Source organism: Varanus komodoensis, unplaced genomic scaffold (genome assembly GCF_004798865.1).
Source record: "Varanus komodoensis strain SLA01 unplaced genomic scaffold, ASM479886v1 scaffold23, whole genome shotgun sequence".
NCBI lineage: Eukaryota > Metazoa > Chordata > Lepidosauria > Squamata > Varanidae > Varanus > Varanus komodoensis.
This window is the reverse complement of record NW_025335627.1, coordinates 6,190,504-6,207,877: the sequence shown is the minus strand read 5'-3', so window position 1 is coordinate 6,207,877 and position 17,374 is coordinate 6,190,504. Positions and strand designations below refer to the sequence as shown.

The 17,374-nt window shown below is 41.4% G+C and overlaps 1 protein-coding gene and 1 long non-coding RNA gene across 3 annotated transcripts in view; one reads left to right on the top strand and one right to left on the bottom strand.

The window, feature by feature from the left end:
* The first annotated feature begins 177 nt into the window (after positions 1 to 177).
* The window catches only part of LOC123024289 (MOB-like protein phocein), a 33,447-nt gene continuing 16,250 nt past the window's right edge, over positions 178 to 17,374 (top strand). Inside the window, exons 1-4 of one of the 2 annotated variants that reach the window (XM_044431839.1) lie at positions 206 to 515; positions 3,378 to 3,542; positions 4,870 to 4,959; positions 6,136 to 6,348. In XM_044431839.1, coding sequence (XP_044287774.1) covers positions 513 to 515; positions 3,378 to 3,542; positions 4,870 to 4,959; positions 6,136 to 6,186 — 309 coding nt within the window. In that variant the 5' untranslated portion in view covers positions 206 to 512 and the 3' untranslated portion in view covers positions 6,187 to 6,348. Of the gene's footprint in view, positions 516 to 3,377; positions 3,543 to 4,869; positions 4,960 to 6,135; positions 6,349 to 17,374 lie in introns of those variants that run through there. The other variant, XM_044431840.1, reaches the window with a different exon arrangement.
* LOC123024290 overlaps positions 9,819 to 17,374 on the bottom strand; it is a 9,699-nt gene continuing 2,143 nt past the window's right edge. Inside the window, exon 2 of the long non-coding RNA XR_006414894.1 lies at positions 9,819 to 13,717. This is a non-coding gene — a long non-coding RNA (uncharacterized LOC123024290). The remainder of the gene's footprint in view (positions 13,718 to 17,374) is intronic.

Genomic DNA, 17,374 nt, shown 5'->3' with positions numbered 1-17,374 from the left:
CGCGGCTTCCAGAAGCCTCTCCGCGAGCGCCGGCCCCCCCACCGCCTCTGCAGCGCCCTATGCAGATTCCCGGGCCCCTTCGTTCGAGAATTTTCTGGAATGCCCATGCTCGCTGAAGGTCGCGCGGCGCATTATCTCACTTCCGGGCGGCCCCCTCCCCCGACCTTCGCTCCGGGGCTGAGAGGAGTGCGCAAACGAAGCGGGCTACGAATGAACTGGACAGAACAGTTATTTTAGAGAAATGTGACTGGGCTGTCGGTGATGAGGAACTATAAGGCGAGGGTTTATAGGGAACCGATGTCGAGGGTTTCCCCCCCCCTTCCTCAGGTGGCCTAGGAAGTAATTTCCTCCTCGGGGTGTGGAAGGCGCATGCGCGGTGCGTGACCCTTTTCACGTGTGGGTCACTCACGGGAGAAAGGAGGCCGGGCGCGTGAGCGTGTCTGCTGCAGCAGGGAGAGCCTCGGGCTAGAGAAAAAGCAGCAGTACCATCACCACCCTTGATAGCAGGCGCCATGGTAAGCCACCGCAGCCAGCCCAACGTGGGTAGAAACAGTTGTTCCCGTGCTCTGAAGGAGTTCTTTCACGGCATTGGAAGGGCTTCCCTGTTCTTGTGTAGCGCTATGGGTGAACAAGAACTATGGGCAAAGTTTTTTGGGGGGTAGGTTCCTGTTGGTGCAAAAATGGACCGGGCTTTTGATGGTTTCCTCAATGTACAGGAGAGGCAGCACCTCGTGCAGTAACTCCTGAGTGGAATTCAGTGTAACAAGTTGCAGAGCTGGACGGCCTTAGGAACTGAAAATATATACGGAGTATAAGTCTGTTAATGGTTATTGTGCCTTATGGCTTACGTACAGCCTCACTATATGCTGGAGGATAGAGCATTGAAAGGCTGCTTCCGACATTCCTTGCTGGGTGGCTTTCCTGGGCACGGAAAAGTTTGTGTGGGTCTTAGGCTAATCTAGTAGGGTTTATAGGCAAAGAAAGGTGCAATTGTGGTGTGGGGACACAGTTTTATGTTATCCCTCTTCATGTGTCTTTCTTCTGAGTATTAAATGCATATGAGGTGGTGAAAAGTAAGAACTCTGTACAGTACATGCCTCCTTGGCTGGTTTGCATGTCACATCATGTGAAATCTGGCCTTGCCATGTGCTCTTCCTCCGGTTTTCTCTTCTGCACTTGGCAAGCCCCTTAATGTATTGAGGTCCTATGCTGAAGAGATCCTAAACATTTGTACTCTTTTTTCTTAAACAAACAAACAAACAAACAAACATGCATACGCCTTCAGAATACATAGAACTTTTTCTAAAGGTGCTGTAGATAACAGAAATTTTGAACAAGCAACATGGGAAATAGGCAGAGGATTCTCTTTAGCTCAAGACACTTGCCTTAAATTAAGCCAGATTAGTTAGTGCAAATCCAGTAACTTGTCCCACTATTAATATGATCTTTTACTGCAATGTGGCTACCTGTAACAGTGCACAGGGGCTGCTGTTGGCACCAGTTAGAAGAAGGATGCCATCTGAGGGATCTGTGGTAACAAAGAAGTCTTCTAATTAAAAACTAGGCCAAAATTAGTTTTAAGTGCAAGGGCTTCATTTTTATGAGCTTTGAACCTAGATAAGTTTGAAACACTTCCTTTAAAGAGATAGTGGATTTTTCCAACTTATGTTTTGTATTTTCTGATGGAAAGAACTGCTAGTATGATCTTTTGGTAAAGCTATGTACTATTGAGATGCACTTTCAGAAGCCTTTAAAACTGTTCATCACTCATTCTCAATGCTATATCTGCACTGAAGACAGGTCTCAAAAATGAGACCCATTGAATTTAATGGGTCTTATTCTGAGATGTATAGGTAATATGGAATATGTAGGATTGTTATTTTAAACTGCTTTTTGAATCAGTTGGTTTCTGGCTTGTCTGGAAAAAATGAATGTAGCAATTTTATTTTTTGTAACCAGTTGTACGCTACTTAGTGGCTGGCTTTTTTCTCTAGGAAGAAAATAGTTCAAATTTTCTTTCTGCTTCTGCAACAGTGCCCTCTAAAGGATTCAGTTAAGCCAGGCTTCTGGCTGTTTCTATAAGTGTCCTTGCTCCAGCCTCTATGCCAGTGGAAGCAGCTGAAAGGCATGGGGTGGATAAGGGGAGAGCTAATGCCATCTGAATTTGTTAGCTCCCTTTTCCACACTGACCTGGTTCACACAATCACAGCAGCTCGTTCTGACATATTAACCATGGTGAATTGTGGTGCCCATAGATGTCAGATTGGCAGTCCAAACTCCTACAGTTTCTTGTTACATGAAAACCTGGTGAGGGTGGATTGTTGTGGTTGACAAGCCATCCAGAACCCATGTGCTGTTTTAGGTTTACAGGTAATAGTAAAGTCTATAATTAACTGTTTCAATGCATCAGAATGGTTAGAGATTTTCTTAAAGGTTGACACTAAGGTTAATGAATATTGTACTGGTCAAAAACTTATGACTGCTGGTCAGAGTTCAACACGTTTTACATTGCTGAATCGTTTCATAAATTTCTTGTGGTTAATAATTTTCTTGAGATGCTTTACAGTTAAACTCAAGCTCATCTTATTGATCAGAATTACCTTCTTTTTAAAATGATTTTTAAATCATCAAAGTTTGGAAAGTGCCCCACAATGATTCTTACTGACATACTTGGTTTTTCAGTTTGAAGTGCATATGTTTTAAAGTTCTGCCTTGCATTTCTACCTTCCCTTCACATATGTGTCTAAAAATTATTAATTAAATTGATGTGGCAATTTGGCCAATAGTATTTTAAATAACATTTTTGGCTCGTATTGTTCCTTTATGGAAGATTATTATTTTGTAGATAGCTTTTAAAACAAATCTATGGTAAGGCTGGAAAACCTGTTGCCCTTAAAATGTTTTTACTACAGTTCTCATCAGCCTCAGGAAGTATTACCAGTTATAGAGGTAGTAATCAAAACATCTGGAACTCAATAAGTTGCCTCCCCCACAGGCCTGATTTATGGAATCAGACAGGAAAGCATTCAGCATCTTTACAGTGTGTTCTGTAAGTTGCTTCCATATTCGATGTCCTTGATCTGTAGGAACTGGTGCTGCTTACAGGCACTTGTAAAGCATGCATATAAAGGTCACATGGGAAAATTATATGGAATATTTCAGTTTAGCTTTAAGTGGTTTCATATACAGTGTATTGGCATGTGTACTGCCTCATTGTCAATAACAGGGCTGGAATAAATCTCAGCATTAAAAAAAAATCCTCACCTTTCATGTTGTATGCAAGTGATAGACACACTTGCTGTTTTTCATGGCAAAGTATTTGTGGCTGAGGGGGCAAAAGTTGGTTTTATGTGATGATTTGTGATTCATTTTCACAGGCTGGGAGGGCATTTAAAAACTTCCTTCCTCTTTTTGACCGTGTGCTGGTCGAAAGATGTGCAGCTGAGACGGTAACTAAAGGAGGCATCATGCTTCCAGAAAAATCTCAAGGAAAAGTACTACAAGCCACTGTTGTGGCAACTGGATCAGGCTCTAGAGGCAAGGTAAATGGATTTTTATTTTTCATTGTATGCTTTTTGAATAACTTGGTCAACTAAGGGTACTGGGGGAGGCTCAGAATAAATCCTATCCTTGACTCTTCAGTCTCCTCTCCTTGCTGCCCCACTTTCTGAAGTTGATTTTCTGACCCCCAGAGAGGCAGCTGGTGCATTTTTCTCTTTCAGCTGCATGGAGGCAGAGCACTGTTGCCAACCTTGAAGGGAAGAATGGTAGACATCTTATAGTCTCTGGGACACTCACCCAGGGACCATAGCTTTGCTCTCTGGACAAGGTGGGGCTCAGCATTGGCTATTAGGATGAAGAGTGTTCTCTTTTGGCCTTTTCCCCATGCCCCCAGTAGCTACCATGGCATCTGCAAAGCTTCGAGGAGTAACAACACCCATGAAAGATGCGCAACCCTTTGTGAACTGAATAGGGAACATCTGTAGGTCGGAAATTCACTACTCTTGGCTTACAGCATTACAAAGTGTTAGGCTAATAAGTAAGCATTACTTGTGTAATGGGAAGGTTATATATAAAGTTTAGCTTCCTGAAATATAATGGTTTTTGCCTCAAATAACTGGCAGTGAAAATTAGAATAAAATATGACAATCTTCTCATTGAAAAATTATGTAGCACCTAACATACCAGCCAGGCCATCTGTCAGGAATGGTAGGAGTGGTAGTCCAAAATATCTGAAGGGCACCAGGTTGTCCATACCATGATTACAGCCTATGAATCAGTTTAAGGTTGTAGTAGATTAATATTTCTGAACCTGGCATGCAGAGGCATTTAACTTTGTTGCTTTCTTTGTTGCACTGCTGTGGGCCACAAACACCTGTAGGGTGTCCCAGAAGTGAGGCATAAACAACTTTGCTCCTACGTTTGCTTCACACTACGTTGCATCATTTTCCAAAGACAACAGTGGGCTCAAGCAGAGATGTTGATAGAGGGCATCTCTTCTGCAGATAGGATTGGAATTCTATACTATGATCTGGCATGGTCAGAAGGTTGGTCTCCAGATATTTTGGAGTTCCAGCTCACAGAAGCCCCTGCTAACTTGGCCAGTGGTCAGGGATGCTGGGAGTTACATTCTAAAACATCTTGTAATCTATTTTCTGATCACTTCTGTCCTCTATCCTATGAGCTGCTGTCTTGACGGAGTTACTTGTAGGACTGAGCTGTTTGATGTTTTCTTATTACATAATTTCTGTAGGAATCCAGTGCTGTATGGTATTGCTTCCATCTTTTCTTCTTCCCTGTGCAGTCACCAAAACTTTTCTTTAGTGCTCTGTTATACAAATTTAGAATAACTTCTTCCTTTGACTTTAGGATGGAGAAATTCACCCAGTAAGTGTAGCAGTTGGTGAAAAGGTTCTGTTGCCTGAGTATGGTGGAACAAAAGTTATATTGGATGACAAGGTTAGTATGTAAATTAAATCTATTACACTGTTTCACGATTTGCACCAGGTTAATTTCTTTAAAAATTGTAAACTTTTAAGTGGAAGAAATGTTTATCTCGGTGATATAAAAGCACACACATACACCCCTTCTAAGCAGTTTTAAGATCTTCATGTTCCCATATACCTAACCTAGCTCCTACAGCCCCTGCATTACCTGTTTCATCAGACCAGCTCGTAGATGTTGACACATTCTGCTTCAGTCCCTTCCTTCTGTAAACTCATTCTTTTCACTTTTTTTCATCATCATCCAGAGGTAACTAGCTAGAGACTTGGAACCCCACTGCCCTCTTTCTATAATGCAAGATTTGATGATGGTAGGCCTGTTTATCACAAAGTAATGAGAGAAATTTGTGATCAACTCCCTTTGGAGGAACCAGCATGTGGAGCAGGCAAAACTCACATATAGCTAGTGAACTTATATTTCATTTCTGCATAAGGTAACAGTAGTTAAATTTAAGTGTTTACTCAGGGTAGTATAAAACAGGACAACACAGTTTTCAGCATCCGTTTGTACTGCTCTGAGGTTAAATCATGTACAGAATTAGCTTTACTGACCAGCCTTGAGTGTGGTAAAGGTAGGCAAACATGAATGTTTGATAGGTCTCACATGGTCTTGAATAGATGAATTCTAGTTTGGCCTTTAATACGGATTTCCCCTTAAAATTCTTCTGAATGCTTGCAAAAGAATGAACATTACACCAATGCTGTTGAAGTCATTGTACTCACTGGTAGGTTCTGCTGTTTCCAAAACTAAAAGCACCAGCATAAGAACCACCTCTGTGGCTCTGCTGATGGCTGGGGAAGACTTATTTTCATATATATATGTCCCAGATAAGAGGAAACGTGGTGAGATATATTTAGACAGCTGTAAGATATTAGACTATGTCCTTAAAATCAGAAAACTCTGGGTGACGTGCCTAAAAACTGACCTGAGGAAATTAGTGTTTCTTCATCTCGGTACATCCACTGCCTGCCACAATAGTAGAAGAAATGGCCTTGGGTTAGTGTTTGTGGATCACTGATCCATGATGTGGCTGTAAATCAGTCTCTCTGATGTAAGAATGGCAATGCCTTGACCTTTGAACTAGCTATTGTTTGTCTTCGGCAGATACTAACTTGTATTCTCTGTTTGCAGGATTATTTCTTATTTAGAGATGGTGATATCCTTGGAAAATATGTTGCCTGAGCTGTCCATATGCTGCATTATTATGAAGTTGTCATTCCAGAGTGCTCAAATGGTTTTGTTTCCATCATGTAAATAATTTCATTATTTTCTAATAAATATCAAGTATTTCAAATAACTATATCAGTGTGACTTCAAAATAAAAACCAATATGTATAGTCAAAATATTTGTTTTATTCATCATGTTCTCTCTTTTTTTATTCAGTTAACCAATAAGCTGTTCTGAATTAATAACCAGGACATTTCTTGGTGAAGCCATATTGGGCATAAGGGCCTGGATACAGTAAATGTGAAGTTGTTTTTGTGAGATCAAAGCGATTTTGATGTTTTCATCACTCAAAAAGAGCAGCTACCCATAGACAAACCACTTTTGAAAATGAAGGGCATTTCCGAAAAGGTTTGATGTGGCTTATTGGTCAATTCAAAGAACACCCCGTAGCACAGTAAGCTAGGACAGTTTCCTTGTGGAATCTGAACCAGCTTTTTGGCTATAGATGAACTTTTCCATTTCTGGAACCACAAGACTGAAAAAAGAACCTCATCAGAATATTTTCTGTGCAGTCAATTTGATTCATGCAATCAATTGATATATTTAATAAATAAAGCCCTTCAACTCAATAGATGAAACAGTTCCTGTAGAGTTTAAGAACTACAGATTTGTATGTGTAAAAATACCTTTATATTTTCATGGTACATCTTATTCATGCAGATTGAGCTTGGCCTAGAAATTGACCATTTCACAGTTTTAAAACCCTGGAGTTTTAAAATGTTGGCCAAAAAACAATTTGGTTCCAAAACCTTGATTGCAAAGTAATTGCATATAAAAATACTGATGACCTTGATATGTTTCTACATGCAACTGACAAAATTGTTACACATAAGGTTGCCTGTCATATGCATAGTCTACATTAGGTGTTGTATTCCCTGCTGTCAATCCACTAGTGTAGGGCTTCTTGCATAAATGTTATCTTTGCACCAGCATCAAGTACATTATTTCAGTTCTGCTCTTAAGAAGGACTCTGCCTATAGTTGCTAAGAAGCCAAGCAGTGTACTGTTGTGTCTGCAACAGCAGGAGCAATCCTGGGTACAACAGGAATTTAGTGGTTCTAATCCCAAAAATGAGTGGAAACAGGCTTTTAGAATCAGTAAATCCCTGTTGTGCCAGTGGCCACTGATGCTCATTCAACACAAGGAGCAGAGAGGTGTTTTTGCATATGGGTGAAACCATGGTTGATGCTGAGATTTGGTGGATTTTGGACATACAAAATCCAGCTGTACTCAAGAGACAAAACACAGAAGTTCCTTGGCAGATAGTGGAATCAAGAGAAACTAGATAGTATATCTGCCCCATATGTCTTCAATCAATTTTTTAACATAGAAGATCATCGAAAACAACGTTGCTCTGCTAATAAATTTTCTCAGAAACACAGTCTATCTTTCTCTAAAAATATGTATCTTTTTAAGCACACTCATTGTTGCAGCATTGTTTTTCTCAGAATTGGTGTGATACATGTATAGTGCTAGGAGAGGAGAACAAAAAATACTCAACAGTAAAATACTCAGTTGTCAGTCATTGTAATTCCAGTGGCTGGTACTTTTAGACTAAATAAGATAAAGCTTTAACACAAAAAGGTAAATATTGTGATGTCTTAGTTTGTGATAACTCATTTTATGAGGGTATGAACGTTTAAACCATATAATGCAGATTTCTTTCCCACCTCGAGCACCTACCAGTTTATTGCAAAAATACATACTGTCCTTTTCCAGTACTAGTACATCTTTCCTAAGACAGGTCATCGCATGTGACCATGGTTTCCTGTTGAGACAAGTTTGTGAGGGCTTCAAGTTTTCACTCTCATACTGCTGCATGTATTGTGCTGTGTCAGCTGTTCTTGCACTCAGTGGGAAATAATTCCCATTGCTACTTAGCAATACAGAAGCAGACAGGTTTTCTAATGGCATGTGACTTTGCTTGGAAAAGCTTAATCACAAGCCTAAAGATGAGCTCTACTAAAAGTGGCTACTGACAATGTGCTAATTCTGCACATACAGAACAGGGGACCAAAACAAAGGAATGATGGAGATCCTAAAAACAGTCACTGGGACTTTTTAAAATCACAAACCACTATTTAAATCACAAACCACTTTTTTTCAGTTTAAAAAGTAGCCACAATTTTACTGTTTTGAATACCTTTTCCTAATTCTAATGCTCCCTAGGGTCACAAGAGTGGGTGGGATAGCAGGGCCTGAACAGCATCTTTTATCAGTATTCCATGTTTTGGGTCATATATGGTTATTTGCCAGTTTTGGGGGTGGGGATAAGTTCTGTCAACTACGTATTTCACAATGTTGCCCTGATTCTAAACATGTTTACTGATGATTTACTGCCAAGCAAGTATGCTTACAATACCAGCGCAAGATATTTTTCTGCCAGAAGCAGATTCCAAATGGCACTGGAACTTGAACAATGCCCTCTCTGCTACTAGGACTAACACCTGTGAAGAACCTCTATGAATGCTTATGGGGAGTTTTGGTAATCCATAATCTTCGATCCAAAGATAAATTTGCCTGTTAATTTAAGAACTGTGAATTTAAGAAAGCAATCCTATGTGTGTTCAGACAGAAAAGCTTTTTTCTGCGTAAACAAATATAGGGCTGTACCCTGAGTTAACTTAGGATCCAAGCCAGTACATTTATGATAGCAGCATTCTATCTTAAGATCCTATTTGTCAAGGTCTTTGGGTGCTGGCAAAAAAGGCAAGAATTGTTCCTTGGTGAATTAAAAAGGGTAGGGAGAGTAGGGACTTTGAAGGATGTTCTGGATAAGAGTGGAGATTAATCATTCTTTCACCACAAGGTTGTATCAACTATAAACAAGGACAGCACAAGGTTTTTTTTTTTTTTTTTTTTTTTATAATTGGGTGTGAGAATTTTTTTTTTTTTAAAAAAGTGGAAGAAAAAAAAAAAAAAAAAAAAAAAATTTTTTTTTTTTTTTTTTTTTTTTGCAATTGTGGCTTGAGATAGTTCTAGTTGATAGACAGCTGAAGGAAACTAGAATGCTAACTAGAATTATACTTAATTACGGATCCCAAGAAAGAAGACTTTTTCCCATCTCCATTTAAAAGCAGAAATGCACAACGTAAGAAATGTCTATTTTGGGATAAGGGCAGAAAACAAGCTTGTTCTGACAGCCACAGATAAATCTAAAGTATAGTGTAAGAATCAGGATTCTGTTACATTTTAAGGGGGTTCGACAGCACTTTGAACAGCAGACCTCCACTGCTTTGCAACACTCAGTTTCAAAGATCAAACATCTCACATTGAGGCGGGGTTTCAGCTTAAGAAATATCATTCCAACTCCATGCACCTTGAACTATGAAGGTATTTTTTGTGTTTTGGATCCTAGCATGGTGAAAATGAACGCACTCCTTATTCTCCATAGCCTCTTCAGCATCCCTTGTGTGGACTAGTGAATGTAATTAATAAGCTGCACAGAAAAAAGTTGTTAAGAAACCCACAGATTTCTCAGCACCATCAAACAACACAATTGCTTGAGAATGTAATACCAGACTAACCAAAAAAAGTTGCAGAAAGGGTTGGCTTCTGAAAAAGTTGCAACCAGCAGACTAAAGGGTAAGCAAGGAACTTTTATTTCTTCTTTCTCCCCCCACACTTCCTTAGAAACAGATCACAATGTGAAATAAATCCAGCTTTTCTGAGAAACATACATTCTTTGGTTCCTTTGGCTTTCCTTCAACCATTGTCCCTCCAAATTCCAGGTGGATGTTGACCAGGCAAAGTCATGTGTTTGTGTACATTTAACCAGCTTTCCCACATGTGATCCTTATTTTTATTTGCAAGTGTTCTTTAGTACATCTTACTCTTTCTGGTGTTTGTCAGTTCTGCCTGAGACAAAACATGATTGTCAGGCAAGTTGATTTTTTTTTACCAGGCTTGCCAGTAGATTTTTGATGATGATGATGATGATGGTGGTGGTTCATGTTGCTATTAGCCAACACCAGAGTGAGCCCATACAACTCTATTGCTTCAGCATGAAGGGAATGCATAATTACACATGTTTATACCATTTAAAATGAAAATATTCAAAATGCAACAAATGAGTGGAAGGCAAGTCAATTTTTTGTTCCTGTCTACTAATGATCCAAAATGGAGAAAGCTGTAATGACTAAACCCAATCATCCATCTCGGATCATTTTTGTTATAGAGCAGCTCCACTGAAACAGCAAGTTGGAGTAAAAAAGCAGTATACTTGAATCAACAGTGGGATCTACAATAAATTGCAATATAAATGAACTGTAACACTAATCATTTCATTACTATGAGTGACAAAAATATTATTTAGCCAGAGTTGAAAAATTGATACCAGACAACATGAATACAAGCAGCTCTATTTATTTCATAATTTTGCAAAAATGGGTGTCCCAAGCAAGTAGGCATACCAAACAGAGCTTGCCATCTTACTTTATTCCATCCCCATCTGCAAGAAGCCTCCCCCTTTCCCCCATTGGCTGGGTACTGGAGGGTTTACAGCCTATCCAATATGCCTAAGGTGGACACTTGTCTCTACAGATGGTTCTTTCAGGTGAGTCACTTGTCTTCCAGGAATCAAAAAATATTCTTCAGTTGGTTTTGTCTATGTGTTTTAACTTGTCTCAACTTCCTTCTTCACTGAGTAACAACTCTGCATTGTTTTACACAAATCCCCGCTTTTCTATTTTGACAGTTCTTGTTACTCCTCATTTTGCTTCCCTTCTTTCCAAGCTGCCATAGTTATTGTACGGAGCTTCAAATGAAGCTAAGATTAGGGCACAATCCCCAGGTACAGCCTTCCCATCTTCCTTATCAGAACCTATTTCTTCTTCCATCAACATCACATCCTCACTGTAAGGTGGGGGTTGTAAGGGTATCTGTTTAGATATGGCTGTTTCTATTAGTCTTGAGGTTAATCCACTCATGCAAAGAATGCTGCAACAAACTAAGGCTGTTAATATGCCCCTGCAACTACTACTAAGGATGTGAAAATTGAAACTACCATACCTTTTCATTTTCTGAACCATGACTCTAACCATCCTGTGAGGGAGCTATCGATTCCTGAATTCTCAGCTAACTCTTTGTCTAGAGTAGTAAGACCTTTGAGGGCCCTTGCGATGGTTCCAGCAGGGGCTGTATTGTTCGAAATAAACGTGCAGCACTTACTTCCTAACATTACACAAACCCCTTCCTTTTCCACTAAGATCATATCTAAAACCATTGTTTTCCCAAGCCATCTTGCTGTTGGCATCTAATTGTTCCGCTATTCCTTTTACAGCATCTCATGTGTAATTCAAGAATCTTTGCTGGTTATAGTAGATGTAATTTATCCAGTCTACATTTTTATTTGTCGTCGTCCACCAAAACAGAAATGATTCAAATCCTGTTATTTGATTTCTGGCTTTAAACTCATCCAGGACTCCACTTGGGACTCCTATTGCATCAATACACGTTTTATAATCAAGCAATGTTCCTAAGACATCTCTCCTCACTCTACATCCTTTTGTAATTGCTTCTTGTTGGAATGCCAGGGGAATGTGATTGCCAAGTGTACAAGTGCACAGGTGCCTGACCAAGCACAAGCCTCAAAATCTTCCCTCCACAATACCACCAAAAGTCAGCTTGGAGTAATTTCCCTGATTGTCAGCTGCTTTGGTGATATTCAGGACACTCCAGTTCTCATGTTCTAGTGAAGTTCTTACCTTGTTTGGACAGGCAAGTGGAGGGAATTCCATAGGCCTCAGAGATTACTGGGGGCACTTTCATGTCCTTACCTTTCACAGGTGGTAATAGGAGTGAAAGAGATCGGCAACTTTCATTTCCCCAGGCAGTTTCTTCCTGGTAGAGACAGCATACACTGCATCCGATCAGGATCCATCTCCCATCCCAAAGGGAAAGGAACTACCTGAGCTATCGGTTGGCCAGGTGCACAGGCATAACAGTTGCTCTTACTCATACTTTTCACTGTGTATTTGATCCATTCTACCAGGCATTCACTTCTCCATATCCCGTTTCTATTTCAAGTCATAAATTTCAGTCAGTCTTACTATTGCTGGGTTATTTAGAGGGGACCACTTCTGTATCATTGGGAGGGCTGCAGTATTCTTGGGTCGGCTTCCCTGTTACAGTGGGCTTTGGACTACTATTCTAAACCTAGCAACGGGGTCAGTACCTGCTACATCGACCCCCAGCCCATACGTTCTACTTATTTCACTGTTTGCATCTTTTATGGTGAGTATTATGGGGTTGCATTCGAGGTTCTCACAGTCTGGTCCTGTCAACCCCCTAACCATGGTGATTTGACTTGTTAGGGCTTTCCCTTTTGCTTGGGGTGATATCCACCCATTAAAGGCGGTCGTGAACCACACATTGCTCCATCCTGGACAGGGTGCTCCCCTATGAAGCCGTGCCCGGTCTTCTGGACATAAATATTTATCATAGCTACTAAGTTTTTTTTGATTATCCAGTATTCCACAGTCAAGTACCTGGCAAGCATCAAATTGAACAGTCTGTAATGGTCCTCTGGTAACATTTACCCACAATTTAACTGGATACCCTGCTCCTCCTCTCCACTCATCATCTTCCAATAGATCATTGTAAACAGTGGAGTTGGGTTCCCCAAGGTCCTCACATCTTACATCCATCAGTAGGATCAGTATTCCCACAAGGATTAAATATTCACCCAGAAGCCCTCTCTGCAATAAGTATATCATCCTAGGCCTGCCTCCAAGGGATCCCATGATCCTGCAGCAAAATCCCCTAAAGACTGATATTCACAATTGCACAGGACTGAGTGAATGACCTGGACTTGGGGCGCAGTCTGGAGTAAAGAGAGGGCTCACTCTCCACTTTGGAGGTCGGCCCACGCTCTATCCTTTCTCAATCTGAATCCTTGCACCAATTTAAACCCTATTTTCCTTAGGAAGTACCTAGGATTCCACTTGTCCTGCTCCAATCTTCTTGTTGACAGTACCCAAAACTACACCAATTCCTTAATTTGGGGTTTGTCTAGCCCTCGCTCTAGTCTAACTTCCTAATGCCCGCATACAACCCCCACTACAAGCCCTGGACCTGTGGTCCACCCATCTATCAGTGGGCAAACTAGCTTTCAGTATCTTTCCCAGGAGCTCCACCCAGGATAACTGTCTGGTCCTGCGTCCCAGACTAGTACTGATACTTCAGGGTTCAAAGACCCCTTGGTGTCTTTTTAAATGTTAATTTGAGGGGAGCATCTGCCGTGGCTACAGTCCAAGTAGGGTCCTCTGGAGGTTCGTCCACTGGTCCTTTTACTCAGGTATGGTGGGTCCAGCCTTTCTCCATGGTGCAGGCTGCCGTTTCGGTGGTAAGTAGGATTTGGTAGGGTCCTTCCCACATTGGCTGCAGTTTTGCCTCTTTCCACACCTTCAGCAAGACCACTGTCCTGGTTCAAACTTGTGCACCACCAAGTCCACTGGTGGGGTTTGGGTCAGCAACCTTTTCTCCCTGAGGAAAGACAAAGAGACTGACAGACCAAGTATGTATCATTTGAGAAATTTATCCTTGGTTTTGTACTGTGGGATTTCACCTTTTCCCCCTAGATAGGGTAGTACGGTTCCTAACCCTCAGAGAGTATCTTCTGACATCCAACCTGAAACCTAGTTTTTGGAGTTTTGGTTTATTGGAATGCATCCTGCCCTCCTGGCATAAGTCCAATTAGTGCTTTGAAACAAGCTTACCACCTTTTCAGAATCCTCTGGAAAAACTAGGATTCTGATTCTTCTAATTATACTACTCACAGGTGGTAAATGGTTAAACACAAACACAAACCCAGGCAGAACCTGTCATAGTGGCATCTGCCCTTTCTTGCTCTTAAGTTATAGCCTGCTCACTCGAGCCCAACACAATAAATTTTCGTAGGGAGAGGCATCATGTCCCCCCTTCCTCTCCCCCTTTTCTTCAAGCCTGTAAACACAATGTGTTCAATTTCCCTTCCAGCCCTCACAAGCACCAGCTGCCTGTGTTTTTAGAGATAAATCACAATCAGTCCTCATTAGTTTCATTTCTACCTCCCCTCCCACACCTTTTACCAAAAGTCCCAGTCTAGCTATGAGATCTCTCCTGACTAGTTGCAGCTTCCCTCCTCCAATACAAAATCACACCACACAGCAGTTTCCCCATGCTCCTGTTTTACCTGAGCAGGTTCAAACATTTTCACTTTTACCAGATTACCTCCCATCCCTTGAGCTGTCAATTCCCCTTTACCCAATTTCATTCCCTTTAGAATTATGTTTTGTGTGGAGCATGTGGTCCCAGAATCCACCATAAACAGTTTCTTCTGGACCCAGAAACAGGCAAGCCCCCTGACCCCTCTAGTCAAACCTCATAATTCCCACCAATTCCTTCTCAGTCCTACTCTGAGGACATTCTCTCTTCCAATGCCCTTCCTTCCTGCAGATTGCGCAGATTTCTTCCCAAAAAGGTTCTCCCCACTCCCTTTTCTTTTGCCTAGGCTCCCCAGAGCCACCCTCCTTTCCCCAAGCAGTCCAGAGGGCCTGCTAATTCGGGGACCCACAGGTCCCTTGGTCATCATGACGACTTGTGCCATCATTTTAACCTTCCTTTTTTCTTTCTCATCTTCTCTCCTCGCATACACTTTCTGAGCCTCCCTCAACAAATCTTCCAACATCCTTGCCTCCCATTCATCCAACTTATAATAGCCTAATATCCTCCCATGCCTTCCCTGCAAACTGATACTTCAGCAATATCTGATGAGCTGGATTTCCTGGATCCAGTTGCCCATATTTCTGCATCTGTTCCTTCAGTCTCTCCACCCAGTCAGATGGAGTTTCATTCTTTCTTTTGTTCCAAAAACAAGTCTTATGTCCATTAACAGACTGAGGCACTGCTTCTTTAATTCCCTTGACTATATACTGCCAATATATTCTCCTGGGTTCATTCAAAACAACAATAATTTATCATCCTTTTCTAATATTTTCCTCCCGTATCGGGCCAATCATCCCAATACTTCAACATGTGCCCTAGTGGACTGTTTGTTGTTGTTGTTAGTCACAAAGTCATGTCCAATCCATTGTGACCCCGTGGACAACATTCCTCCAGGCCTTCCTGTCCTCCACCATCCCCCGGAGTCCACTTAAGCTCATGCCGACTGCTTCAGTGACTCCATTTAGCCACCTCATTCTCTGCCGCCCCCTTCTTCCTTTGCCATCTATTGTTCCCAGCATTTGGCTCTTCTCCAGGGAGTTCTTCCTTCTCATTAGGTGGCCAAAGTATTTGAGTTTCATTTTCAGTATCTCGCCTTCTCAAGAGCAGTCCCGGTTGATCTCCTCTAAGACTAACTGGTTTGATCGTCTTGCAGTCCAAGGGACTCACAGGAGTCTTCTCCAGCATCACAATTCAAAGGCCTCAATTCTTCGGTGCTCAGCCTTCCTTATGGTCCAGCTTTCACAGTCATACATTGCAACTGGGAAAACCATAGCCTTGACTATACGCACTTCTGTTGACAGCGTGATGTCCCTGCTTTTTAGTATGTTGTCCAGATTTGCCATAGCTTTCCTCCCAAGGAGCAAGCGTCTTTTAATTTCTTGGCTGCAGTCCCCATTTGCAGTGATCTTGGAGCCCAGGAAAATAAAATCTGTCACTACCTCCATTTCTTTCCCATCTATTTGCCAGGAAGTGAGAGGACCGGATGCCATGATCTTAGTTTTCTTAATGTTGCATTTCAAGCCAACTTTTATGCTCTCCTCCTTCACCCACATCAAGAGGCTCTTTAGTTCCTCTTTACTTTCTGCCATTAGAGTGGTATCATCTGCATATCTGAGGTTGTTGATATTTCTCCCAGCAATCTTAATTCCAATTTGTGATTCATCTAGCCCTGCCTTTCTCATGATGTGCTCTGCATAGAAGTTAAATAGGCAGGGCAACAGTATACAGCCTCACCAAACTCCTTTCTCAATTTTGAACCAATCAGTGGTTCCGTGTCCAGTTCTCATTGTTGCTTCTTGACCCGCATATAGGTTTCTCAAGAGACAAATAAGATGGTCTGGTACTCCCATCTCTTTAAGAACTTGCCACAATTTGTTGTGATCCACACAATCAAAGGCTTTAGCATAGTCAATGAAGCAGAAGTAGGTGTTTTTCTGGAACTCCCTAGCTTTCTCCATGATCCAGCGTATGTTGGCAATTTGATCTCTAGTTCCTCTCCCTCTCCGAAATCCTGCCTGTACTTCTGGTAGTTCTCGGTCCACATACTGCTGGAGCCTAGCTTGTAGGATTTTGAGCATAACTTTGCTAGCATGTGAAATGAGTGCAATGGTGCGGTAGTTTGAACATTCTTTGGCATTGCCCTTCTTTGGGATCAGAATGTAAACTGACCCTTTCCAATCCTGCGGCCACTGTTGAGTTTTCCAAATTTGCTGGCATATTGAGTGTAACACTTTTATTGCATCGTCTTTTAATATTTTGAATAGCACAGCTGGAATACTGTCACCTCCACCAGCTTTGTTGTTGCTCAGACTTCCTAAGGTCTGACTTCACATTCCAGGATGTCTGGCTCGAAGTCAGTGACCAACCCCATCATGGTTATCAGGGACGTTAAGATCTTTCTTGTATAGTTCTTCTGTGTAATCTTGCCACCTCTTCTTAATCTCTTCTGCCTCTGTTAGGTCCCTGCCATTTTAGTCCTTTATCATGCCCATTTTTGCATGAAACGTTCCCTTCATATCTCCAATTTTCTTGAAGAGATCTCTGGGCCTCCCTATTCTATTGCTTTCTTCTATTTCTTTGCACTGTTCATTGAAGAAGGCATTCTTATCTCTTCTAGCTGTTCTCTGGAATGCTGCATTCAATTGGGTGTATCTTTCTCTTTCTCCCTTGCCTTTCGCTTCCCTTCTTTCCTCAGCTATTTGTAAAGCTTCCTCAGGGAGGCATTTTGCTTTCTTGCATTTCTTTTTCTTGGGATGGTTTTGTTGCTACCTCTTGTACAATGTTGCGAACCTCCGTCCATAGTTCTTCAGGCACTCTGTCTATCAGATCTAATTCCTTAAATCTATTTGTCACCTCTACTGTATATTCATCAGGGATATGATTCAGGTCATACCTGAGTGGCCTAGTGCTTTTCCCTACTTTCTTCAACTTAAGCCT